We start from the raw sequence: 27,665 nt of genomic DNA, 5'->3' as shown, positions 1-27,665 counted from the left end.
ATGAATCATACTCATTGTATTGGCTCATGTACTTATGTATTTAACTAGTTTTATGTAAGATTTGGACACAATGGCAGGTTCTGAAATGGAAGTGCAGATTTTGTACAGCCTGTGTAATGAAAGCAAGCAGTGGCTTCAGTCCTCTGTCAGTATCTACACAGGATGCGATCAGGCACAGTTCTGCTGTGTAGGTAACCTGCATTTTGGCAGCGCTCAGAACCAAATATAAACATGAACTGATGTTATCAATCAATCAATCATTTATTTATATAACACTTTACAGTAACCATCAGGTATCCAAAGTGCTTCACATCAGAAACCAAGAGTAAAACACATATCATACAACATCTCATACAAAAAAGAATGAAACATAGAAAACAGTAAAATTAGAAAAGGTTACATAGAAACAGGAGAGGGAAATTGTCACACCACTACTAGATATTAAAAGCCATTCTAAACAAATAAGTTTTGAGTTCGGATCTAAAAAGAGCTACATCTGTAATAGTGCGAATATCAGGGGGTAACTTGTTCCAGAGTCTCGGGGCAGCAACCGCAAAAGCCTGACCACCCCACCGTTTATACCTTGACCTTGGGACTTCTAAAACCAGTTGATTTGAAGACCGCAAGGACGGGTTGTGCTCACGCAGGGTTAAAATCTCGGACAAATAGTCCGGGGCCAGGCCATTTAAGGCCTTGAAAACAAACAATAAAATCTTGTCAAAAAGCGAGCAGCAGCATTTTGAAATTTGGGGGTTACTTTTGATTGCCTTTTCTAGATCATGCCTGTTAAGGAAAGGCTTAACTTTAGCCAGGAGACGAAGCTGGAAAAAGCTCATTTTAACAACATTGCTGATTTGCTTGTCAAATTTCATGCTGCAATCAAAAGTAACCCCCAAATTTCTGACAGCTGGCTTAAGGTATGAAGCCAGAGCTCCCAAACTCAAAGCTGGACCGTTTGGCGTGCCTGAAGTACTGAAGATGATACACTCAGTTTTAACTTTGTTCAAGTTAAGAAAGTTTTGTGAAAGCCACAACTTAATATCATTAATACAACTAAGCAGGGAGTCTAGTGCGTCATTCGGTTTCATAGGCAAATACATTTTGCAAATCATCTGCATAACAATGAAAAGACAGGTTGTGCTTTCGTATAATAGCCCCTAAAGGCAACAGATATAAGGAAAACAGGATGGGGCCAAGAATTGAACCCTGGGGTACCCCACAAGAGAGAGGAGCAGTTGGCGAGGAGAAGTCACCAATCATGACAGAAAAGCTCCTATTCGCCAAATAGGAGCTAAACCATTTAAGTGCTGAGCCTCGGACGCCTACACAATGATCAAGGCGAGAGAGGAGCACTGCATGGTCCACTGTATCAAATGCCGCTGTGAGGTCCAAAATCACTAAAACAGCAGGATTTCCGGCATCTACAGACAAGGCAATATCATTGTGTACTCTCAGCAGTGCAGACTCAGTGTTGTGACGTGATCTGAAACCAGACTGAAATTTTTCAAACACAGAGTTCTGTTGCGAAAAGGCTTGTAACTGTATAAAAACAACTTTTTCCAAAACCTTTGAAAAAAAAGGCAGATGAGAGACTGGTCTAAAATTGGACAACACTGTGGGGTCAAGATGACGCTTCTTAAGTAGGGGCCTGACCACAGCATGTTTAAAGGCAGCTGGGACAGAACCTAAACTAAGACAAGAATTTAAAAAAGTAAGTAGACTCGACCCAATGGTGCTATTAAAAACCTCCTTCACTATCCTGGCGGGAACAATGCCTAAGTGACAGTTGGTAGGTTTAATGTGTTGCACTACTTCAGTAAGCAACGTCAGAGAAACTGGCTTAAATTCCTCAAACACAGCAACAACAGCAGCAGGTACAAACACATTAAAATTAGGGCTGTCAGCGTTAACACGTTAATGATAATAATAATGATAAAAATGACAAAATAGTGATGCGATTAAGGGCCGACGCGATGCGATTAATTTTTTTTAATTGCATTAAGCGCATGCCGGCATTTATTAATTTATTTTACACTTCACTCGGCTTTGCGTCGTGCCTAACAGGCTACTATTTTGACCCTTTGCAGCACCGTTACTTATCATCAAGCTGCCACTTCCTCGTAACACATCCTGCTGCTGCAGGCATGATGGAGAAAGACAGCAGCAATGAAATCCTGAATGGCGCTTTTTATTTTCCAAAACTCCCGGACGGCTCATAGACAAGTCGAAAGCCATATGCACATTGTGTAAAGCCGAATTAAAATATCACCGAAGCACGTCAAGCTTGAGCTACCACCTACGGAGCTAAGCATAGTAGTACAGTTAACGTGATGCTACCCGCTAGCATGCTACCCACTCAGGCAAAGCACTATTTTGGAGAGTGCTACTTGCCGACCTGTGGATGAAACCAAATCCCAAAAAATGACTACAGCTCTTGCGAAACGGGTGGCAACTAACTGCAGACCTGTCAGCATCGTAGAGGACTCGGGTCTTAAAGACGTACTACGGTTGGCATGTTCTGACCTGTCTCGTTGCTGTCGAGGGGGACAGTAGTTTCACGGATACACAGCCTGTACGACACGGAGAAAGCAGCCCAACTGGAACAGCTGCAAAGTGCTGCAAACGCTGTCTCATTAACCGGTGATCACTGGACGTCAGTGAGTAATCAACATTATTTAGGAGTTACTAAACACTATATTGACTCTAGTAAGGATAAGGATTTTTAGTTTTTTAGTTAGGTACTTGGAGGAATTGTGCAATAATGACAGATTCACACATTTTTCTTTTGTTTACAGTAAATAAATAATTACAAATCTTAAAATCAAGTTCATAAAGTAACTTTCTTTGCATTCATTTGATTCCCAATCAAGATACACTGGCAAAAATTGCTTTCAATTGTTAATATGTACTTAATAACTGTTCTGAAATGCAAAATAATAGAATTTTAATCATGTGATAAAATATGCGATTAATCACGATTAACTATAGAAATTCAGCGATTAATCGCATTACATTACATTACATGTCATTTAGCTGACGCTTTTATCCAAAGCGACTTACAGTTGCTATATACATATGTCAGAACCCGGGTCTCCCACACCAAAGGCATGTGTCATATCCACTGCGCCATCACCACCCCGCGATTAAAAAAAAAAGTATCGTTTGACAGCCCAAATTAAAATTAACACTGGCGTATTGCCTGACAGATGCTACTTTGTCAATAAAATAACAGAGAAACTTCTCACAGGCATTGGCTGAAACCTCTGTCGGACCAGAGGTGCATGGATTCACGACAGAGTTAATAGTATTAAATAACACTCTTGGTTCATGGCAACTGCTAGCTATGACCGAAGAGAGATGGTGCATCTTTGCCACCTTCACAGCCTTCTGGTATGCGGCTAGACTGTCACTTAATAAACCCAGTGATACATGTAAATTGTCCTTCTTCCACCTTCGTTATGTGTGTAAAATGGAAGAAAATAGAATTAAAGCCTAAAAAGATGCTTCGGGTGACAGTTACACAGTAAAGTGTGAATGAAACAAATAGACGACTCAAAAATCACACATCCTGTGTAGACAGTCTGTCAGTTCATGTCAAAAAGCTTGTGTAGCATGTAATGTTTAACAATATAATTGATTAATGTAGTGTGAGAGCTGGATCAAACTATGATCCCAGTATACACCAGGTATGTGCCGCCGTGAATATCTTAGTAAACGTTATTATAATGATAATCATCAAACTTTCCTGAAATACTACCATTACCGCTAAAATACAGAGCAGCGCATGTTTAAAAAAAATAAGTTTATGGTCCGACTTTTTTGAAATGCAAGGACTTTGAAGTAAGTGTGTGATAAATCATTTTAAAAAGGCACCCAGAAAATAACAGCGATGGACAGTGGCACATCGCTGTCATGTTCTGGGTGCCTTTTTAAAATGATCCTCTGAAAACTGTGATAATCACAGTATTGTCACCATCAGAATGTTTCACTGTGGTATGTGGTAAAACCGGTATACTGGTACATGTATTTAGGATGAAATGTTTTATTAATACTGTACCTACCAGCAAATGGTAATTACTAAATAATTACTAAATGTTAAAGTTTTTCCACAAGAGTGTGTGTAAAAGGGTTTGGCCATTACAAATACATATATCTCAGAAGCTATCTAGCATTTAATGTACAGCAGGTCTCTGGGAAACATGTTTAACAACAACCACTACACTATTCACCAGGCAATGAGCATCATATTTTACTCTGGATGGAAACGCTTATGTTTCAGACAGATGGAGAAGTAAGTGAGGCTGATGACCCTAGAATGGAATTTCTCTTTTACAACTGATATTTAATGCAGAAACCATTCCAAAAAGCTGTATTGAACAGTCAACTGTGCAAAGCGAAAACACACTCTCAGCTCTCACTGTAATGCGTAGTCAGAGTGGATCCTGAGCTTTAAATCTTTTTTCACACTTATATACAAGAAACAAAACCAGCAGTTGAGAAACTTAAATAAGCCCACGAAAAACCAACAATACGATTAATAAAACATTTAAAAAGATGAAGAGAGAGAGAAGTTTGACATTTTGGGAAAACGATTATTCGCTTGCAGAGAGTTAGACAAGAGATTTGTTTTTGTGAGTGTTTGAACAATGATTTGTAACTATTTATACTGCAGATTGTATAGCTACAGTCTATGGCGGCTAAGAGAGCTCAAGGCACGACAGCTTAAGAACCACAAGCAAACAGATAAAACACAAGCAAATTAAGAAACACATTCATCAATTTGTCAGTAGATAAGGGACATATAGGAATGTGCTGCACAGAAGACACAATCAAATAGAGAAACACTTTAAAACAACAGAACTATAAACATTACAACACAATAAGGTTTCCAGGGACACTAAAAACTGGTTAATAATTAATAACAGGCCAAAGCTAGACATTATCTTGAGTAATATCGGAATCAGATGGTTAGAATGTTGTGACTAAAAGAATTATGTCAGCTCATTCTCAAAAATCATTGTCAAATGGTTTAAGTGTTCATCAGTTTTTAATGTTGACCAGACATTTTCATTGTGTTCTGTACAACTAGCAGTGTTTCTACATTTGTTTGTGTTTTCTGTATTGAGATATATTTTTCGAAATGCTGCCTTTGCATTGTCAAACTGGTGAAGATGTGTTCTTCATTTGTGCTTTGTGCTTTGTCTACAGACATGAGTTTTCTTAATTTACAGTGTAGCTCTACATGGTATAAAGTGGAGATTAATATGAGATAAATGTTGTTTTTTCCAACTGAACGTACAAAGCTAAAGTAGTCGGTTGTGCCTTTGGTTCACCTTTGGATGGACATTTGTAAATTCAGGCACTGCTATTTGACCACTGATAAAGGTCATATTGCTCGAAAAGTGTCAGGTCAGCTCTGTATCTGCAAGTGCCTTTTGGTATAGAGCTAACCTGTGACTTCTATTAATATACACAGAATAGGAGATGTAGGTCACAGGGCTCTAGTGCTGTCTTGCAGATAACTAGTACTGAGTCCGAGGCCTACCGTGAAAGTATAGGCCATCTGCTTCTCCCGGTCCACAGGTTCGATGAGCCTCAGGTAGCGGATTATCCCAGTTGGGGTCAGGCCGAAGATCGTGGTGTAGTCTACCAGGGTAATTCTTACCATGGGGTCTTTCGTCTTCCAAAAGAAAGATATACAAAAAGAAGCATGTTACCATGGTGACATGAGTGTTTCATCTTTTTTTTTTCCCAAGCCGCAGCTGTGTGGCTGAGAAATCAGACAGTACATTTTGGTCAGCCAAAGAGTTGAAAAAGTAATCTGCTGTCTTCAGAAAACAGAGAAGGAGCTGTGGACGGAACCAGAAAGCAATGTATTTTTAACATGTTAGTATCAATAAAGAAAGCAAGAGAGGGAAATGACTTCTGCTAAAACAACGTCCACCCATTATAGCCTCAGTTCATTTTTAGGGAAAAACAATATCGACCCCATTAAGCAGTTGTGAAAAGGTATAGGTTTTACAGCTTTTGTTTTGGGTGTTGAGATGCTAAATAAGCTTGACAACATTTTTTAAAAAGAGCCAATCACCAAAGATGTGTCAATACTGCTGTGGTTAGACTGTGTTAACAAATAAACCTGGGGTCTATTGTGGTCCATTGCTGTGAGTCGGCTTCGATTCACGTCCATCAATGAGTCCTCTTAAGAGAGTTTGGTAAACAGCAGGACTCTGGTGGCTTATTGATTTTGTTATCTCTGTTTTCACTCCACTTTGATTTGTTAATCTTCTCCAAAGACTGAGTAAAGGGATATTTTGAAAGATGAGCTAAGGGTAGTAGTCAATTGCTTTGGCTGTGTGTGACAGTGTGTTTTCACCAATTTAAATATAAATCTAAAAATGCAGTTAGGGTATGATGGAATTTAAAGCGTTCTCCACTGTCGTTGGCGAAGACACACGCAAACATGCACCCACACAATCACACAATGTTAAATGTGTCAAACAAATATGTCAAAAACACCCCCAACTACACACACAACAACCAATTCATAAAATAAAAAGAACATTATTTTCAAAGAGAATAACTGCACAACTTTTGACTGAAGCAATTGTAGAAACCACGGTGAAAAGTCCTGCATATAAAGAAGAAGAACACAGCACAGCAAACAACACTCCAAACAACACTCCGATTAGATAAAAGTCAGTGCATCAGCTAGATTAATCTACACACACCGGTCATTACCGGAGACCTGCATAGCATTTAATTCACTGTTTATGAAACAGAAAACATATCATTTCTGTTGTTGCAAACACACTGGAAAGCTCACAAATTGTTGTTTAGGATGTCTCCAGTAGTGATAAGTGCTGTTTGTTTTTACTTTTTGCAAAGTGATGCATGAATTAACGGTAGGGATGTCCCGAATCGATTTTCAGACTAGGTATCAAGCTGATAAAGGCTTCTTTAATGGATCAGCTTTGGCAATGTAAAGCCTATCCACTTCTGATGCTTTGTTTATTGTACTTATTGCGCTCCAGTTATGGCACCTGTCAAAGCTTCCCCATATGTAAAAAAAACACTGGAACCACTTTCTAATGCATAGCGGGCAACTAAACAGCAGACGTCAGTTTCAAGTAATTATATCCCCACTGTCATTGTGCCACAGCGAGCAAAGCAAGTACTTTTCAGGTACACCAAACAAACAAAACAAATGTGTTTAACCTTCAGCATTTTAAGTGGAAATGAAGAGAAGTTCTCTAAATCATGTCCAAACTTTACTGCCTCAACGGCCCAAACTGACACTGCAAATATATTATATAAAACAGTACAGGAAGCTAGAGCCTCCATTAAATATTGAAAGAACACATTTAAACTTGAACGTGATGCACGTTTAATGCAGAGCTGTTAGGCAGTCATATCCCTTAATTTAATTGGCTTTAAGGATATAAATGGAGGCCTACTTTAAGCTATTAAGTGTCCACATTTCAGCTGTATTATGCAGGAAAACATAAATATTGGATTAATCTCTGTATCAAAAGAAAAAAAACCCTCAATATTAAAAGAACCCACATCGGTGATTATGAGCAAATGATCGGGACATCCCTATATTGCACTCTGTTTGTGTGTGTGTGTGTGTGTGTGTGTGTGTGTGTGTGTGTGTGTGTGTCTGTGCTATTGCATCTAAAAGTAACCCTGTTTACCTACAGGTGTATCACCAGGAGCCAGCTACAACAGGGAAAGAAATACAGCAGGAAAATGACTCGAACATTTTACTTTTTGTGAGTACACAACAACACCATATGAATAAATGTGGACCTTTAATCAATATTTAATCAATGCACTACAAGCGCTTGGTGTTTGTATGCACACATGTATGGGTAGATGTATAAAGTGTAGGCAACAGTGAGCATAGCCTGAAAAAAATCCCTTTCTTTCTACCTCCTCAATGTCATTATCCAGAACGATGATTCCCAGGGCAGCAGTGAGGTTGGCACTGGCTGAGATAGTCGTACCCACTGGGGAGGACTCACTCACATATCCCTGATAGGTAGCAAACTGGAAATATGGTGCCTGGTTGTTCTCATCCAGGATGTCGATAATGAGGTCAGCATAGGCTGGGAGGGGGTGACCGTTGTCCTGTTCTGCCTGACATGAAAAGAGAGAGAGGAAGTCATAGTATGTGAGTCAAAAATCAAAACGCCTTAAAGGAAGTCTACATTTACTATGAAAACACTGATAACCAGTCTGCTGGAAATTTACTAAGAAGTAAAAAATAATGAGGTGGATGATGAAAGTAACACACTTAAGAGTTATGCTCTCCCAACTCTTATGCAGGCACAGGGACAGAAACGCATAATTTTTTCTAAGTGTCATTTCAGTTACAAAAAGTTACATTGACTAAATTTAATCAGGGGTCCATTTAGGATTAGGCCTTAGTAATTACCAGAGCACTTAACGCAAATACCATCATTTGTCGGGGGGAGGCAGTAATTAGTGGCTGTTGCTGCTCCATCAAATGGGTGACCAATGATAGGAGACTCAATGGAAATATTACTCGCTAAGTCAGTGCCATAATTGACCAATAAACTAGAAGGCAAGCTACTAGCACCTTTTTCTGGTGTGGTCTGTCTCCATTAATGATTGTGCAAATGTGAGCTGAATACTGTGAGTTTCTGTATAGTATCTGCGTTTTACCTGAAAGCTTAAATAAACCGTGGAATAGTTTAATATGAAACCATCCCAGTAGACACCTCTTCATCTCTTCGGCATTTTAAAGGTCCTATGACATGCTGCTTTCCAGAAATTCAGCCTGTTGCAGAATTACAGCCACTACGAGCCAGTCCCACAATGAGCTTTCCTTAGGATGTGCCATTTCTGTGTCTGTAGCTTTAAATACTATTGAGGAGGAGAGAGGGGGGGCAAGGTGGAGGGTGGGGGTGTGGCCTTTACCAACTGCAATGCTTCGCTCATTTGCAAGCCATGATGTCTCTCTCTTTCTCATTGGCGGGCCAAATTCTCTGGGCAGGCAAAGCAGAGAAAGGGGAGGTAACTTTTCCCCTTATGACGTCATATAGGGAAGATTCCAGATTGGCCCATCTGAGCTTTCATTTTCTCAAAGGCAGAGCAGGATACCCAGGGCTTGGTTTATACCTATTGCCATTTCAAGTCACTGGGGGACCATAGGCAGGCTAGGGGAACTCATATTAATGTTAAAAAACCTCATAAAGTGAAATTTTCATGCCATGGGACCTTTAATATCTTTCTCCAAAAACTGACATAAAGCATTGAGCCATGGAAAACAACTCATTTAAAATGTCACCTTGCAGGTCAGTCGGCAATAGTAAGTAATAGTAAGGTTAAATTTCCTGAATCAGGTAATAGTCAGTTCTTGAAAAAAGTTCTACAAAAACTCCTACAACATGAAATCAATATACTTACTTAATCTATAAAATACTACAAAATACTAGAACATGCAGTGTAATTGGACATAATAAATGTTACAACACAGCTTACAATTTCCAGAGGTGTACATTCTTCCAAAAATGCATGAGTGAAATGTTGACTCACCTGCATTCAAACACAGTATTTTTGTAATATACAGTGGAACACAAACTGTATCGCACAATCACCAGAGCGTAAACATTCCTTCGCCTTCAATTTCCAGGTCAGTTGGTGGGTGACATGATGACTGCTTAGGTAGCACAGCAATTTACCTCAAATCAAAATGTGTGTTGTCCCAAACTAAAGAGGCTGTACTTTAACCCATGTTGTGTCTTACATCAGCCCAGTGAGACCAAACCAAATCAATGTGGTCTGGTCAGGCTGTCACTGAAATCTTTCCCCATCCTTAGCACATACGTATGTCACTATTGGCTCCCACACTGCGATGCTTCAGAAACATTAAGACTTTGAAAATACAGATGGAGTGGGGGAGTAAAGTGACATCAGTTTAAGCCATGACCTGGAACTAATTCTGCACATTAGCTCAATTTCACTGGGCTTGTGTTGCAAAGTGCCTACTGTAACAGAAGAATATAGGTATACTGCTAAATGGTTAAGTGCTGGGGCCAAAAACAAATCTGTACTTTCTTGTTTATTGTCTTTATGTATATCCTATGACTGCAGATGCCTGCTAAACACTTTTAGGCACATCAAGTTGAATTTCACTCCAGTTTTTATTGGCATCGCAATGTTATGCCAGATATCTTTCCCAAACATCTTCTACCTTTTTCCCTTATCTGAGTGATAATAAACAACACCCACACTGCGCTGACCCAAAGATCCAATCTGCTCGCACAAACACCTGAGGGAAAAGTAGTGTCATTGACAGACAAAGTGTGTGTGCCTGGATGTTCTCTATTTTTCTCGACACACACATTTTTGTCTGAGAGAGAAAAAGTTGTGTAGGATTACAGTGTTCCCTGGTGATTTGGCTCTTTAGTGGTGTCCTTATTTCTTGGAGGCAGTGTTAAATGACATATTCTCCACTGCTACAACACACAGGTCTGCAGGAGATTCACTGTTACCAAAAGTCACTGTTAATCAGTCTTGATTCTTCTGTCCTGACTCCATCATCCTTAGAGTGTCATACTGTATCTCTTTGCTTTTCTTTTAAAATTTTCTATTTAACCAGACTATTGCTCTCCATCTCCATCTGCCTTTGTCACTTGTCTTCATTTCACTCCAGTCATCCTGGTGGATACGACTCTATCAGGATCAATCATAACTGTTGATGAACAACAGATGTGTTTTCTAAAATATGATTGAGATGCTGCAGCTTATTCCACCATTGGCTTTTTTTTAATCTCCTAAAGCATTAACTATGTACACCACATACTGTGCTGCATCAGAGGACTCTTAAGATACCCAAGTCTAATTCTCACTTGGAGTCCTTGAGCAACGGCTCCTCCCCCATCTCTATGACTCAGGTAGATAAGGCTCCTACAGTACTATCACATCACACATCTCTCTATCTATCTTGGCGTTTCCCTGCTCCTCCTTTGAACTGTCTCCCTTCCCCAAGATATGCACAATCCTCCTGAAGACATGCAAAATGCCTCTCATATGATCAATCTCCCCTCACCTTCTTCCTCTTGTGGAAATCAGCTCTTCCTCTCATCTTCTTGCTCCCCAGCTATCCCAGTAAACAGCAGGTTACACAGTGCTCAGAGGTGTCTAGAGGTTAGTGATGGGTGGATAGAAAGTTCATCTGCACTGCTGCTCTGCACCAGCAGCACCGAGGCAATCCCTGACTCTGCTCTAAATTAGGATTCATGGGACCGCAGCAGACTATCCTTCTGCTAAGTCCATAAATCATAACATCTTTTTCACCCCCATCTCCAAAGCAGCTAAATATACAGTTAATGGCCTTCAGGACTGAGGTTATCTAGGTGGAGTGGGTAAAGTTGCATCCTTAAGTTATTGAGATATGAGTTAAACGGGATATGGCACAATCACATTAATAATACAGGCTACTGAATTGGGATGTTTTAGAAAACGTTGCAGAGGCACAGTGGCGGTTCTACACTGAATTCCACCCAGGGCGAGACCCCCTTCGATTTTTCAGCATTACTATATTATAATTAGGGCTGTCAAACGATTACATTTTCTTAATCGCGATTAATCGTTGAATTTCTATAGTTAATCGCGATTAATCGCATGTTTTATCGCATGATTAAAATTCTATTATTTTGCATTTCAGAACTGTTTTTAAGTACATATTAACAATGGAAAGCCATTCTTACCAGTGTATCTTGATTGGGAATCAAATGAATGCAAAGAAAGTGACTTTATGAACTTGATTTTAAGATTTGTATTTGTTTATTATATATTTAATCTAGTCACACATTTGAATTTAACAACAACTTTGAATGCACCACGAGGCTGTAAATTACCAGTTTCATTGAACGCACCGTCTGTGTTTTTCCGACAACAGCAGCTGCAGATTGTTACATCCCGGTCTCGGAATTCTCTATAGTGAAATACAGACACACCGTTTAGCATTAGCTGTCAGCATTGTAACCGTGTTTAATCCAGCTACTAGCTAGCGGTAAGCTAACGTTAGCTGCTGTCGAGTGTAGTGTTAACTAACATCATGTGCAGCGATGTTTCTGTTGCCTGTAACGTCTGTTTCAGAGCATCAGAGAGAAGTGCAGGCATATCAGTGGCACCAGAATGAGGCACCAAAATCCGCGTTGCTATTCCTGCAACAGCAGGATGTGCTACGAGGAAGTACGGCAAAATAGTAGCCTGTTAGGCACGACGCAAAGCCGAGTGAAGTGAAAATAAATTAATAAATGGCGGCATGCGATTAATACGATTAAAAAAAACTTAACGCATTATGCTCGATCCTTAATCCAATCGCGATTAAAGCGTTAATGCTGACAGCCCCAATTATAATGTATATTTATTCTGATTAAAGTTCTGATAACTTATACTGTCATATTTTGTGCAGAATTGTGTTCATTGTCTTTTGAAAATGTTGGAGGTGGAGATTGTGCAACTTAAAAAGTGTGTTTCCTGTTGTAATTGCAATAGTTAAATAACTGGATTCTCTTAAGTGTGTTTTTCAAATGTTCTAATGAAGGATTTGTGCAATTAAGAAATATAATTTTCTCTTTCACTTATGTTGTTATAATATATATATATATATATATATATGTGCCAAAAATACATACAATCAGATATATAAAAAATGTAACAAGAGCAGAGAGCAACAATAATATAAAATATTAAGAATAATATGCAAATAAAATATAGAATAAATATTCTAAATAGCACAAATCCTTCATCACACAAATGTGAAAACGTACTAAAGAGAATCTAATTATTACACTATTCCACTAAGAATAGAAAACACAAACTAAAACCTGACCTTTCTGGCCTTCCTTGATGCAAAATCATCAATGATGTTATCGTATGAAATGATTGATATTGACGGAAAGGCCAGTGAGCCTGGGACATGGTTGACTTCAGGTATGACTTGATCAACTTTAGTTTTGAAAAGCTCCTCTCTGCTTGAGCCACAGTGACTGGCAGAGTAAGTGCAATCCTGAGAGCAGTCCAAAAGTTGGGGTAGATCTCCGATAGATCCTTATAATGCATAAAAGTGATAAGCAAGGAGACTCATGGTCCCCCGTTCCCCCCCTTGTCCGGACCGTTCCATTTGAGAGACCAAGCAACATAGGCGCCGATTAATGTTTTCCTCTGTGGGTGCTCACAGGCACATGCCCTTTAAAAAAAAAAGTAGTCAAAAAATGTTTGCATTTCAGACGGCCGACACAAACACACACGCCTATCAACTCGATAATAAAGCCGTAAAGTAGGATAGGATTGGAGATGAAAAGTTTAACTGACACATAACCGCGATCAGCTTCGTGGGTGCTCAGTAGGCTATTAGCGGAGCACCAACAGTATCGGCGCTTATGCCCAGCAACCCGTTCGACCCAGAGGTTAACTGTCCTCTGTTCCCCTTCTCACACAGCTTCTCTGTCTCTGTGCACGGTACCTTCTCAGCAAGCAGGGGCGCCAATTTGCCAATTCCCAACACGGTGAAATGATAGATAATACAGTAGAAAACCGCTTTGAGGATTTTTTTTTTAAGTTCTCGTGCCGCCCCCCATGTGTCATGAAAAAATGCCACCCCGGGCAGCTGCCTGCTTCGCCCGTGCCAAAAACCGCTACTGCAGAGGCAGCAGGATAAGCAATGTTTTACCTTAGGCTGAACCCTGATTAGGACGATCAAGCTCCATTTGGTTCAGTTACTATCACAATACCAGACCTATCTCCACAGCGCCAGGGTCAGTAAATGCTGGGTTTATACATATTTTGGCTAATGGATTTTAATGACTTTTCCATGACTATGAACCAGCTTTCATGACCAAACACTCTGCGATTTCTGTGTAATCATGAAAAGTATGTGTCCTAAGTCACAGGCAGCCACAGATCAGGTGAGAGCCACCTACATCCAGGTCTCTCTAATCACATGGAGAATATAAGATTAGAGAAGTTGCTGAAACAGTCTCACATCAGATGACTAATTTAGGTTAAGTAGGAGATAGTCTATATCCTTGATGTTCCACTTCCGGGATTGCTCCGGTGCTGCAGGAAATTCCGCCGGATGCGTGTATTTACGCCGATGTCCGTTTCCTTCTGCTTTCTTTGTGTTGGAATTTTAATCTCTGGTAGATTTATGAGGACTATGGTTAACTGATCCTCAGATATCTGCATGGTAAATGGATACAGCTAGCTAGACTATCTGTCCAATCTGAGTTTTCTCTAACTATTTTACTCCGTGCGGAGTTTAGCGCTGCCCATGACAATTGTGATCGGTTTAAAGAAATGCCAATAAACCAGAGCACGTTTTTCTCCCATCCCGGAATGCTATGTGGACTAGCCAGACCCTCCTCCGCTCCGCAGTGTATGGATGGTCTGGTAAAGCGAGACTAAGTAGGAGATAATGCTGTGATGTTTCATCATGACCACCTGCCTCTTAACAGATCATGAATGCATAACATAATAAATCAGCAGTACGATAAATGCATCCAAATGTAACAGAGTCAAAGTAATGATTTTTCTCTAAAAATCTTCTTAAGTAAGAGTGAAAAGTATGCTGCAATCAAACTTTTAAATACAATTTATTCAAAATAGTTACTTAAAGCTATAGTGTGTAGTTTCTGTCGCCCCCCATGAAGAATTCTAAGTAATGGCAACAAAACTGTCGGCGCGACCACCCCTCCTCCAAGCAGTTGCTAGTAGCCAAGGAGGACACGGAGGATTAAAAAAAACATGATGGACTCTTCAGAAGAAGTAGGAAAGTCGCTGGTCGACACAATCTTCAGAACATAGCCATACTGAGAAATAAAGAGAGAGTTGTGTGGAGCTGATAGTCTTAATTAGCTTTGTAGCAACTCATTTGGCAATGGCTTGAATGTAACGAACGTTTATTAATATCAAAAAGTTATGCACTAAAGCTTTAAGTATATGTAACAGAGTAAATGTACTATAACTTGTTACTACCCACCTCTGGTGTGGGGTTTAGTTTCAATCAAAAATCACACAGTAAATCTTGACATCAGTATAGGTGACGTCCTGTAAACTTTGATAAAATAAAACTAGCACTTATTTAGGATTTTACTGTTTACCTTGATGATGAGCGTGAACCTTTGATACAAGTCCCTGCTGATAGGCTTCAGAACACGCAGCTCTGCAGTCGTTCTGTTCAGGGTGAAATACTCTGGATATGTGACTGGATGACCTGCAATAAAGAATAAGAACATTAACTGATTTGGATTCAGTGTACTTAATGGTAACATCAGAATGAACATTTAGAAGTGAAGTCATGGCAGGCCCACAGAGCCAAAGAACATTGAGGGCCCTATTTTAATGATCTGAAACGCAAGTATCAAACGCCAAACGCAAGTAGCTTTGTGGGCGGATCTCGGGCGCTGTTGCTATTATACTGGCGCAAATCTAAAATGGGTTGGTCTGAAGTAGCTACATTACTCATAGGTGTGGTTTGGGCGTAACGTGCAATAAACCGATCAGAGCGTTATCTCACATTCCCTTTAAAAGCAGGCGCGCTTGTTCCGTGGCGGATTGCTATTATAATGGCGGATTTGCTAGGCGCACGCTCTTAATACATCCATGGGCGCACCGCCAGGAGCGGTTCACAGCCGAGGAGACCGACGTTTGCTATTGATTTTTCTTTTTGACAAAATTTAAATAAAGAAATGTCACAAACACATACTTTCCGATGTTTTGTGCTCACTCTCACTGAATCACGAGGTTATGAATGCATGGTGATATTTTTGCAATGTAGTCTAACATTAGACCGAGATTACCTCACTACAGACGATGCAGCTCTTCTGTCTCTCCTCTCCCGTGCTGCTGCTGGGGGGCATTTGGGTTAAGTGGCATCGGCACATGCAGTTCAACATCACATCTCCTTAAGTCCTCTAATATTTCCTCATTTATGTCACCAACACATCCATGATTCATGGAAATGTTGAGTAAAACAAGGTCATATTTTTCCTTGTATTTATGTATGGTTTGCAAAAATGGGAACTGCTGGGTCCGTGAGATGACAGAAGCAAAGTGTATGCGTGGTGTGCACACTCTACATTACGGCCAAGCACGCACCCTTAAAATAGCATCTGAATAACGCGCCACTGACTTTAGACTAGGTTTTTCCTGGTCTGTCGCGGAATTGTTTTCTGAAACTGCAAAATAGCACGAGGGAACATTTGTGCCGAAACATGCCTCCTCTTTTCGCTGAACCGCCCCCGGGAGCGCAAGTTCATTCCCTAATTTACCGACGTGAGTCTGTGGAGAGAAAAGTCCGCTGTACGTCGGGTGCAAAATAGGAATGATACATGCGTCAGTGTACAAAGTCAATTGCGCTGGGTGCAAGATAGGGCCCTGAATGTGTAAACTCAATCAAGATGCGTGATGAACCTACCAACCAGGATGTAGTAAAGAATGCTAGGTCTGTCTGATGGGGGCTGTATGTTTCTGTCCATGTCCACGGCCAGGATTGCAGGGGTCACATTTAGTGGGTTCAGTTTACTCTGCAACAAGGGGAGGGGTAGTCATTTAACAACACAGCAAGACAATCAGATGCAAATCCATTTATTTTCTGTTGACTGTGTAGTTGTAGCCTAGAGTTGCACAGATATTGCCTAAAATAACTGTGAGTGCATTATTATGCAGAGACAGGCATTTTAGTGTCTTATGAAACAGATAATTCAGCTTAGAAAGGATATCATCAGCCCTGGAAAACCTATTGTGTGCGCTATATATCAATATTTTGGCTGCTGTATAATCTTATGTGACATGTTGTATATCACTTGCACTGTGCTGCTCTAGATTAAAACTGCTCTATAGAGAAGCTGCCCTGGACTCTCTTCCTGGCCCATTAAACTGTTCTCAGCTTTTCAAGGGGATGAAAGGAGCTGCTGTGATTGGGCATTCTGGAAGACTGAATATATGGACTTGTAAAAGAAAAAGTAATATTTCTCATCTCCAATTAAAGAACCAAATGTTTGATGTGGGTCAGTGTATTAGCAGTCGTAATCCATAGCACACTGGCCAATTATTAGGAAATTTAATTAATACGCCAGTGCTATTACATCCATTTCTCATCAGCATTCTTCTAAATATGCCTAATAGAGTTGCACATCAGGGATAATCTGTTTGTGGTGCTGTAGGCTACTGTACTCATCAGCACTAATTACCCAGCTCTACCTCTACACTTTTGTGATAACATATGGCTAAGTGGGAATATGTTTAGCACATCACATTTCAGAATACCCCTCCTCATGCAAAATGCCTCCATGTGGCTGATACAGTATGCTTGAGTATGCTAAGAAGCCTGTGCTAAACTTCCTTAGTGTAGACAGGCACACGGCTAACAGCTCTCTGGCAGGAAAAATCCCTCCCTGAGGGGGATATTTATATCCCTCTGCTCTGGAGTAATCCTTACACCCCTCCCTAAGCAGCCCTCTCGCTTTTACAATGTCTGGAGGTGCGCTAACTCAAATCCCTCTAGCTCTGCACAATGATGATTAGCTATAATACCCTCCTCCAGCAATCATTATCCAGGGGACTCCAGAGCACGCATTATACTGTATCCCCTCAGGGCAAAAAATAAATACAGACCAACTTAATAATGCCTGTCTAGCCATTGTGATTAATTACAATACACTCATCAATTATGGGAAGACAAATCTCCCTGTGGACAGATATGTTAGCATTATGGTTACACTGCAGAATGGAGAAAAATCAGAGACCAACCAAAAACTGACTGAAAATGTCAAAGCTAATGTATGCCATTCCTAAAAAAACAGTTCTGAAATGAAATTGCACACTGTTTAAGGAAAGTGAAATGAATGATAAATATATATAAATAAATTTCTTAACAAATATATTTTCAATTATTTGTTCTTATATATTTGTTCTTAATTATTTGTTCTTATATTGTATCCTATTATTATTTCATGTATATTGTATCCTATTATTTCATGTATATTCTGTATGTGTGCTGTGTGTCTGATATTTTGCTGCTGCAACACAGGGATTTCCCATTTCTTTGGGATCAATAAAAATCTATCTATCTATCTATCTATCTATCTATCTATCTATCTATCTATCGTAATGTGACCGTATACATAAGCTTTGGCAGGATTTCGAGGGGGAAAAGCAGAAAGATAGGGAGAAAGGCCAACATTTTCTTACACTAATGAAAAACCTTTGGTTTGTGCAGCCGGTGCTCCCAGATCCTGCATACTTAGCAGCCTGCAAACCTTTTATCATAAATTATACATTACATGGGTGAACTATGAATAGAAAGTCTGGACAAACAACTCTGACTCACTATGTCAGCTCCCTCTCAACCACAGGTACACAGGAACCCATGAACAGGCAGTACTTGCGCATACATGTATACCGGTCGACCGTATAGCCTTTTTTTTTTTTTTATTAATCCCTCTCTCTCTGTAGGCCTCAATCTACAACTTTTGATTTTCTCAACCAATCTACAGTAAATAGCTCCTGTTGTGTCATTATTGCAGACTTATGTGCTGTTTAATCTCTTTGTCTGAGTTCAATACAATTCATGTTCCAAACATGTCAAAACCAGTATACATTTAACCCATACTTGATGCAGTTTTTCCCAATACTGCTTCAGAGCAGAATTCTCAGATATTTTTATTATAATTTTCTTAAGCTTCAGTTGGTGCTGCTAATGAAAGTATAAATTGGTTTGCCAAGCTACAATTAACAAAAATGACAAAGGAACATGGCATTTATTTGTAAAGCAATTCCATATATTAGAAAAATGGAAATGCTCTGACATTACAGCAATTATTTCACATTAACAACATCTACTGCATGAAAATGAGAGAAAATAATTATACTGGCAGGTCTACACCAGAGTCTACACCTTAAGACTTTTATGGTGATCAAGAGCTAAAACTACGACAAGAACATTCACACTGTTGGCCAATTTAGAGTTTCTAATTCATACCTCCTGTACAGTGTCTTTAGACTGTGGGCGGGAACTGGAGGAGGACCCATGTGATGACGCGGAAAACATGCAAACTCTTGTGTTATTACTCTTCTGTTTCCAAGATGAAGAGTAAACTGTCAAGTTCAAGAAGTCCTATGGTGCCCTACTAAATCAGTGAATCTACAGTTCCAACTGATGGCCACTGATCAGACTTCATCTGTTGGTGAAGATCATGTAATATGATCGAAACCTCCGGAACAGTACTAAATAGACCTTGAGGTGAGATTGTTTTGAGTCTAGTGTAGTTCAATACAATAATTCAGCATAGTCCCACTCAGTTAGTTTTACTTCAGATCTTTTGCATAGCCATAATCAGTAGATATATATTTCTATAGACAGACAAACTAACTAACTAACTAATAGTGATACATATAATACATTTTTGTGCACCGCCTCAGACTCTTTATCTCAGCTGCCACACTATCTCTCCCCCTCTCTATTTTTCTTGCTCCTATAAATTCCTGTTGTGTTTGACTGTCATCCCAGGTCAACTCAGCCTTCAGCTCTAATTGCTGGTCCAGCAGACCAGAAAATGCTCCTGGAATAATCATGCTGAGATACAGCAGCAAAGTTTACTCGGCCTCCAGGTGTGAAGGTAAAAACAAGGTGTAAGCGGACAATTATGCTATTTAAAAGGTGTGGAATAGTTTAACATTTAGCAAGAATGTACAAAATGCATACAGCACAAATGTATCACAAATCTGAATTACACGGCACATTGCACATGAACACACAGGATGACAGGAGATAAAAACACAACCTGCATGCATGAAAACACAAATATTCACCTACTATTAAAAGAAGGAATGCTGTTAAAATGACCTTGTGGAACAGCAGCATGTTTGCCTGTCTGCCTGGTTCTTACCGGTTGAGTGAATTCGGGGATAGCAACACGGTAGGTGAGGGGGTTGCAGTCACGGGTGTTGTTCACCAAAATGCAAGGCAGGAACATGGGGCCCAGGTCGTCTCCGTCAAGAACGTCCACAGTCAGAGTTGTGGTAGCCGTTAGTCTGTTGGGGGGGTAGGGAGCGCGGTCCTGGAAAATGAACAAATGCTTTTCAATTTCAACCTTCAAACTCCCAGACGATTTGTTGCTATGTGCACTGGGGCTACTAACTGCTCAAGCTAAAATCCATAACAGATCTCTGCAGCTGTTCTTCAGCATATATTACAGTGGTGACTGTTATGTAAGCTCACAGTCATGCATTAATTCTGCTGATTTTTCTTCAGTTGTTTGTCTGCAGGAAAGGGTACTGATACAGATTTTGTTTTGTACTTTAAGTAAAACCAGACCAGGATCACTGCTAAATAAAAACGTGTTATCTTAAAGCTCCCATATTATGCTCATTTTCAGGTTCATAATTGTATTTTAAGGTTGTACCAGAATAGGTTTACATGGTTTAATTTTCAAAAAACACCATATATTTGTGTTGTACTGCAGTGCTCTCTCTCACTGCTGCAGCTCCTCTTTTCAGCTGGTCTCTGTTTTAGCTACAGAGTGAGACCTCTTTTCTTCTTCTTCTTCTGTACTATCTTTGATTGCACTCGCACATGTGCAGTAGCTCAGATGTAGATCATGTCAGCTAGCTAGCTCCATAGACAGTAAAAGAAAGGCTGTTTCTACAACTTTGGTCAGTTACAAGGCAGGATTAGCTGGGGGACTTCTAAATGAGGGCGCACATGTAAGTAGTTCTTTTGTAGATTATGGTGAACTTGTGTGTGTTGTAGCAGTGCTTTGCTATTGAGAACGAGGTAGCATGCTAGCGTTAGCACTAATGCTACGAGCTAATGGTTGCGGTTAGCCAGCTCGTTTCGGCTTGTGACGTCACAAGCCGTGCCGATTTTGAACAGCTCACCCAGAGACTGAAGGCAGGACACATTCAGAAACCGTATCTCACTCAAAACAGCATGGATGTTTTTTTTTCAAAGTTTGTATGTGTGTGGAAGCACCAAAGACACAAAATATCACGCCAAATCCCAGAAAAAGTGATTTTTTTCATAATATGGGCACTTTAATGCAATAAGGAAAACCTGTTCATATCATAAAAAAATAGAAAAATTCACGCTTTTATAATATTTTGTAGGAGCTTTTTGATATCTACGATGTTATTGTTATTTGTCTGCGATTTTTGACAGTAGAAAGTGCTGCTTCCTTCCATAACAATCTAACGTTAGCCTACTGCTAACTGTTAAGCAGCTCCATGCTAACGCCAGACAGCTGTAATCTTGGTGGCCAATGTTGGTCATGTCTCCCCCAATTTCGATGTCTGGTTGTGTAGTATTTGGTTTAGAAGCCTTTATTTGTGATTTTTCACGGTACAAAGTCCTGCTGAAAACTCTGTTGCAGTAGCTCTAGCTGCTACTAGTGAAAAAAAAACTGGAGAGCAGAGGAGAAGACGCTGGCCAATCAGAGCAGACTGGGCTTTTTCGGGAGGGGCTAAAAAGACAGGTCTACAGGTGCTCCTACAGAGGTTCTCATACAGAGGGTGAATACAGGTGCAGCAGCCATGGACAGTATGAGAAAAATAAAGTGTTGTTTGAACATTAAAGCATGTAAACATGTTCTAGTAGAAACACAAAATGAATGTATGAACATATAAATGCTATATAAAAGTTCATCATTAAGTTAGCTGCCTGATTTGCTTTAGGTTTTGTCACGGAATAAATTCAAAATCATATCCTTGGCAGAGGGCTTGTCAACTAGTACTAGTAAAAAGCTCCCACTTGTCTATGTATTTGAATGGAAGAGATGTTACATACAGCATGTTCCCTATAAATTCTACTAAACCTTTCATCTTATGGAAATAACTCTCAGCCATAAAACATGTCTTTTCAGCAGCTTCCCCCTTGTGGTACTGTTGCTTCCTAGAGTGGTACCCTGAGAAGTGAGCAGCACAGCACTTCAAAGATTTGTGCTGTTAGTGTAATTGAACTATTGATACACAGCACAGAGTTCTAGTAAATACCATGTCTTATTTCTTTCTCTACTCTGACCCCCTCTTGCAAGAGACAATGAAATCTCCTTGGAGGACCTCCTGCCAGGGTAAAGGGTTGAGTCTTTTGCTCCCTGTAGGCTACGTCTACATCAGAGGAAGACATTGTACTACTGTATATACCTGACAGAGAACGCTGCAGATTCAGAATGCAATCAGAATATATCACAATGAAAATGTGGAGTAATCAAACGTTACGGTACAGATCCATTTGTCCGACACGACTGAAGCGTGGTGTCGCGACGTCATACATCCATGGTTGATGCTCCACGCCCCTGACCGGCAGCTGATTGGACGAACGCCTGATGTGGGTTTGGCTTCTCGAGAATTTCAACAGAGTGTCATGGCGGCTCATTGAGAATACGATCTAGTATTTTACGAAAATAGTTCACCGAAACGTGTTTCTGAAAACATTTTAAGCGAGAAATAGGCCATACAGTTGCTGAATCTGTCTTTATTTCAGATTGACAAAGATCAGTTTAAAAGATTTTCGTCTACTTCTACTGGATAGTCGCGTCGCGTTCAACGGATTCATTTGCATAAAGATGGGCATCGGCCAGCTTTTGGACGCGCAGCATTTTTTCAAATGCAGCGCCGCCTTCCTGGAATGCTTTGCGTGCACGTTGAAGTCGCTTGACGTCACCCACAGGAATAGAGTGGAGCGCGGCGCAACAGAAGCGTCGCACGGTCAAATGGATCTGTACCGTCAGCCTCATGGACTCATGGCAGTGTGCTACCATAGACTGTTAATATTAATGGACAGAGCATGTGTGACGTCACCCATTGGTTTGTGGAGATCTGCTATTCGTCGTCGAGTTTGCCGTAACGGGCACAGCCATCCTGGTTGTGGATGTGACGATTTTAGACGAGAGGGAGGAGTGAGGGAGGAGCCACGTTACGTTACACGCTTTCACTGGCAATCACATCATAGCCACGCCCTAAAACACCCCCTGCTTAATGCCGATTTTAAAATCAACGAGACCATAAATGAACATCATTCTGTGTTGCAGAAGACTTAAAACTAGCGATTGAGACCATAAACTCATTATGAAAATGTTTACTGAGGTAATAAATCAAGTGAGAAGTGGGTCACTTCTTTACTAGTCTTCTACAGAAACTGAACTTGTTGCCCTCTGCTGGAATTCAGATAGAATGCAGGTTTAAGGCACTTCCGCATTTGCAGCACTTCGCCGAACCGGATGCATTGTCCATTAATATTTACAGTCAATGTGTGCTACCCATCCGGCCCGTTATGAGAGCTAATCAGCACATATCTGAGAGAGAGAGAGAGAGAGAGAGAGAGAGAGAGAGAGAGAGAGGGTGTTGTCTCGTGTCGTATGATCGTTAACAAATTTAACACTTCAGCAGAGGTTAATTTCCATACAGGTTGAGTGGCTTGGCGGTTAACGGTGGAGTATGGATTTGTTTCACGGGGGTATTTTGGCGATGGTAATGTTATTAGTGTTATAAGTTAGCAGTAGACTTAATTTAATTAACCCGACCCAAGTCGAGTCTGATGAAAACTGATGTGTCTGTGTCTGCCCGGTTCAACTCTGAGATTTTCTCACATTGCACAGCGCTGTGAAGGAATAATCTCCAAGATTATGTTATGTTCTGCCAGCTCACAGCAACTTAATACAATAGCAGGAAAAGAGTCCCCCCCACTGTTATAAAGTGTTCTGCATGTGGCGTCTGCGTGTGATGTGCAGGTTACCTTCCCCCCAAACATGCCCCCAAACACGGACACACATATACAGATACGTATCGCTGCCACTTGTCTGTAGCTGGCTGTGTTTTGAACGTGTGGGATTCTGAAACGTCCTTAAATTCGGGAATTGTCGTTCGTTTATTCAACGTCAAAGACAGTCCAAAGTAGTGCAACTTTGCAAATTTTTGTGGGTCTGAGGTGTATGTCATTTTAGCACATTACACATTTTAGCTGCCAAAGCTCCACTGCTCTCTGTCTCTGGTCCTCAGGGTGAGAGGGGGAGTGGCCAGCGGCTAGAGCAGCAAAAGCCAATGTGTGCTTCTTTTACCTATATATTTAACGATATCTTTTGCATTTCTAATCCAAACAACGTCAAACTTGGCACTGCAATTACTTGTACACGTAGCAAGACATCTGTCAAGTTTGAAATCCATCGGACTAACGTTTCGAGAGATATGCACATACCACACAGACAGACAGACAGACAGACAGACAGACGTTCCTGCAATTTATAGATAATATAAGGCTGTAAAAAATCCTACACTGATTATAAAGGAATGGAGAACTCTTAAATCCCAGCCTCTGTGTTGCTCTAATTGAAGTCAAATTATTGGCCAGTGGCTTTGCAGTGGCTTTTGGTCAACAAAAATGTACTGCCTAATGGGTAGGACTAGATAAAAAGCATGATATAATATTATAACTCATCCTGGCAACATTAGGATTGGCAACATTAGGATGAAAATTTCAGTCATGTTGACCTGTGAGATGGTGAATGAAAAGTCCCTTCCTCAAGTAAAATCCATAATTATGCATCCATATTTAAAGGTGCACTATGAGTTCCTGCATGGTTTCAGCGTGATTTCATTTTTGTCTCAAATCATAGGCATCTCTCCTTGATCCGCTAGCTGCCTGCCCCCTGAACACACTGTGAAAAAGCTCGGTCTCGGGAGACAACACAGGGGTTGTAAACGTCAAACAAACACTAGAGGCACAGGCTGTGCACCAAAATACAACAAACCACTCCAGCCAATCACCGACATGATGGTTGGAGGAGGGTGTGGGGGTTAGTGACAGTTAGTCAGTTAGTAATGACAGTTACGGAAACATGGGGGGAGGGGCGAGCTTGCTCTGTTTTGTTTGGAATTTACTTGGAACGCCAACAGAAGTGACCATGCAGGAACTCATAGTGCACCTTTAACTCTGATATGCAAAGCTGCTCTGGTATAAACAGACTACACACACCTCAAAATGACTAAAAGACAGCTTCAATCACTTTAAATGAAAAAAATTAAAAAAAAGTAAGAACTGAAACCCTGGAGGGTTCAATCCTCTGTGAGCAATCTCTGAATTAGTATTAGTTAAATATGAGTTAAACAGCTTGTTTGTGTAGTGTCCTTACACTGACTTTCAACTGAGAAATGTCTAATTACTTTGTGTTAATAATTGAAAACGGAACAAGAATCCCTCTTATGACTGGTAAAACTGAAAATGAAAAGGATGGTTTGCTAAATGATGACCATATTTTTGAAATAAAAAAACAATATACGCCAGACCGTGCCTTAAAACTGCACTCAGAAATATAAATAACACAGTGTAAGCACTTGCACTCAGTGAAGCAGCAAGCTTCATGTTCAAAAGATCCGCCCCCTAAAATAACTGAAAGATCTGGAACATGGGGAAACACTGTTACTCTCTCAGGCCAAGAAAACATGTCATTTAGTGCTCCAATTCCAAAACAACTTGTAAATGCAGCTGCTGTTATTCAATACAATTGAATTCAATGTGGAGAAATCCGTTTAGTGGCACTGAGAGTTTACCCTCAAGGTCAATGCAGAGGTAAAAAAAACAAACAAAAAAAAACTCAAACAAAATGTATAAAATCAGCGCCTTTTTTCAAAATCAGTTGATAATGAGAACTTACTGGGCTGTCAAAATTGGCCAAAACGTGTGAATATTCCTTCTAAAAAAACACATATTTGAACATTACACTACAAGACAGCAAACCAATACAACAAACATAACTACCTGTATAGGTATTTATTTCAAAATAAACAAGTATTTTAAAAGATGTACGTACCTGCACATTACAAAATAAACAAACAAAACAATGTCCTAGACCGTAAAACTTAATTTAAAGACAGTTGTCATCTCTCCCTCTCTCTCTCTCTCTACAGTGGTGCAGGAGGCAGGACATGACATGACATAGATTACACTGCGCTCAAGTAGCCGGTTCATAATGTGGTCATAAACAACCGAGTTTCTTCCTTGACTTCCTTGAATTTGTCAAAACATTTCGGCATCAGCCCTTCCTGACAGAAATTCCTGAATCTCCTTGTCTCTCTAGTTAAACATTTTCGTTGGCGTCTTAGTCTAAATGAACCTTCTTCTTCACCCTTGGTTGTTTTCTTCTGGTTTTGCGCTAGCCACGCAATAGAAACATCATCAACATGCCCCCTCGCTCACTGTTAATTCTCCGGACAACGACCGGCTGGGCTGAATCGGACATTACACAGATTTTGTACAGTATATGGGAGATTAATGTTCACAGTCGTTTAGGCAGCAGCGACCCAGACCCATGCAAGAACATGCGAGGCAGACAGCTGTGGTAGTGCAGCTTTTTTTTTTTTTTTTTTCACAATAAAATATACATTTTCATATTCAAACAAGTGTTCGTTTTTTACAATTCAAATATATATTTATTATTTTGAATTTTCGTTGACAGCCCTACTAGTCTTAACACCTGCAATCAGAAGTCACTTACATTGGCTTGAACCAAAACCAGGTAGCGAGTTCTCTCCTCATAGTTTAGCCTCTCTGCCAGAATAATGTTTCCTGAAAGGGTGTTTGCGACACTCACTGTTCTGTTAGATGCCTGAAAGCAAAACAGAGTCAATATGATAAGACACAAAGGACAGTGGATGTGAGCAATAAGTCATGACTGTTAAAGAAATTTACAATGGTGGTGAGGGTGTTTATCGTGGTGTGACTTGTCCATATACCGGGTCATTGCGGTTGTAAAGGATGCTGTATTCTATATGTCCATTGGGCCCATCGTCGATGTCTGTAGCTCCATTATTTCCTGAGAAGCCAGTGAAAATGGTCGTTCCAACTGGTGTGAGCTACAAAAAAATATATAAGCGTGAGGAGAAAGAAAAGTCAACAGCTCGAACAGCCCCATGAGAGCACATCTACAGTACTTACTGCAGAGAGACCATGCATATAGCTATTACTGTTTCCACTCTACCCCATTAGTATACAAAAAGAAAAAAGAAATGTTGCAGTCAGCAGCAGTCTCAAGGCTTACGCTCACTGCTGACAGAATAACAAAAAGTAAGTATGAGAACCACTGCTGTTCCCAAGAGCCCTCAGCAAAGCCCACAGGACCAGGCAGTGGGCTGGAGAGCTTATTCAGGGTAGAAGTTGACAGCAATATAGAATGACTCACTATACTACTGGGGCAGCTGTATATGGCTATAATAACACATTACGACAGGGATTTCGAACATGCAATGTACACAAATTGTACATGGAGACAAAAGACGTGGTTGTCGAGAACTCAGCAGGGAATTATTTTCTAATCCCAAAACTGTAAAGTCAGAAGATTTGATGAATTATTTTGAATCATTGCAGGTGACGCAGGTTTGTTTTAGAGGCAAAAGCTTGTCTTGTCTGGTGCTCATTAGACATATACAGTATAAATGAGTGCAGAGCAGGCTGCAACAAAATTCCCAGATGCTCTCCTGACCTTTACGTTTGCAAGAATACATACTATATGTGTCAAATGTACAAACTTGAGAAAAAACAAACTTTGTGTTATTTCTAACAGGGAAGTACCACTTGGTTTTCACAGCCACATTGTACAGAAGTGGTGTAAAAGACAATGGTATTTAAGTTGCCATTATTT

General features: G+C 40.3%; 1 protein-coding gene and 1 long non-coding RNA gene across 16 annotated transcripts in view; one reads left to right on the top strand and one right to left on the bottom strand.

Annotated features, from left to right (window-relative positions):
* The window catches only part of LOC116055092 (protocadherin-15-like), a 245,948-nt gene that overhangs the window by 91,977 nt on the left and 126,306 nt on the right, over positions 1 to 27,665 (bottom strand). For 12 of the 15 annotated variants that reach the window (XM_035991961.1, XM_035991960.1, XM_035991958.1 and 9 more), the window contains 8 exons: positions 26,761 to 26,880; positions 26,523 to 26,633; positions 19,926 to 20,096; positions 16,454 to 16,562; positions 15,138 to 15,250; positions 7,933 to 8,139; positions 7,699 to 7,719; positions 5,546 to 5,680 (listed from right to left, as the gene is read on the bottom strand). In XM_035991961.1, coding sequence (XP_035847854.1) covers positions 5,546 to 5,680; positions 7,699 to 7,719; positions 7,933 to 8,139; positions 15,138 to 15,250; positions 16,454 to 16,562; positions 19,926 to 20,096; positions 26,523 to 26,633; positions 26,761 to 26,880 — 987 coding nt within the window. The remainder of the gene's footprint in view (positions 1 to 5,545; positions 5,681 to 7,698; positions 7,720 to 7,932; positions 8,140 to 15,137; positions 15,251 to 16,453; positions 16,563 to 19,925; positions 20,097 to 26,522; positions 26,634 to 26,760; positions 26,881 to 27,665) is intronic. The other 3 variants (XM_031306870.2, XM_031306905.2, XM_031306926.2) reach the window with 1 other exon arrangement.
* Positions 400 to 27,570, top strand: LOC116055134. The gene is made up of 3 exons (XR_004106221.2): positions 400 to 668; positions 18,564 to 18,569; positions 27,558 to 27,570. It is a non-coding gene; the product is annotated as an uncharacterized LOC116055134 (long non-coding RNA).

Source organism: Sander lucioperca, chromosome 15, assembly GCF_008315115.2.
Source record: "Sander lucioperca isolate FBNREF2018 chromosome 15, SLUC_FBN_1.2, whole genome shotgun sequence".
Taxonomy (NCBI): Eukaryota; Metazoa; Chordata; class Actinopteri; order Perciformes; family Percidae; genus Sander; species Sander lucioperca.
Note: the sequence above shows the minus strand (reverse complement) of the source record. Positions and strands in the feature narration are given on the sequence as shown.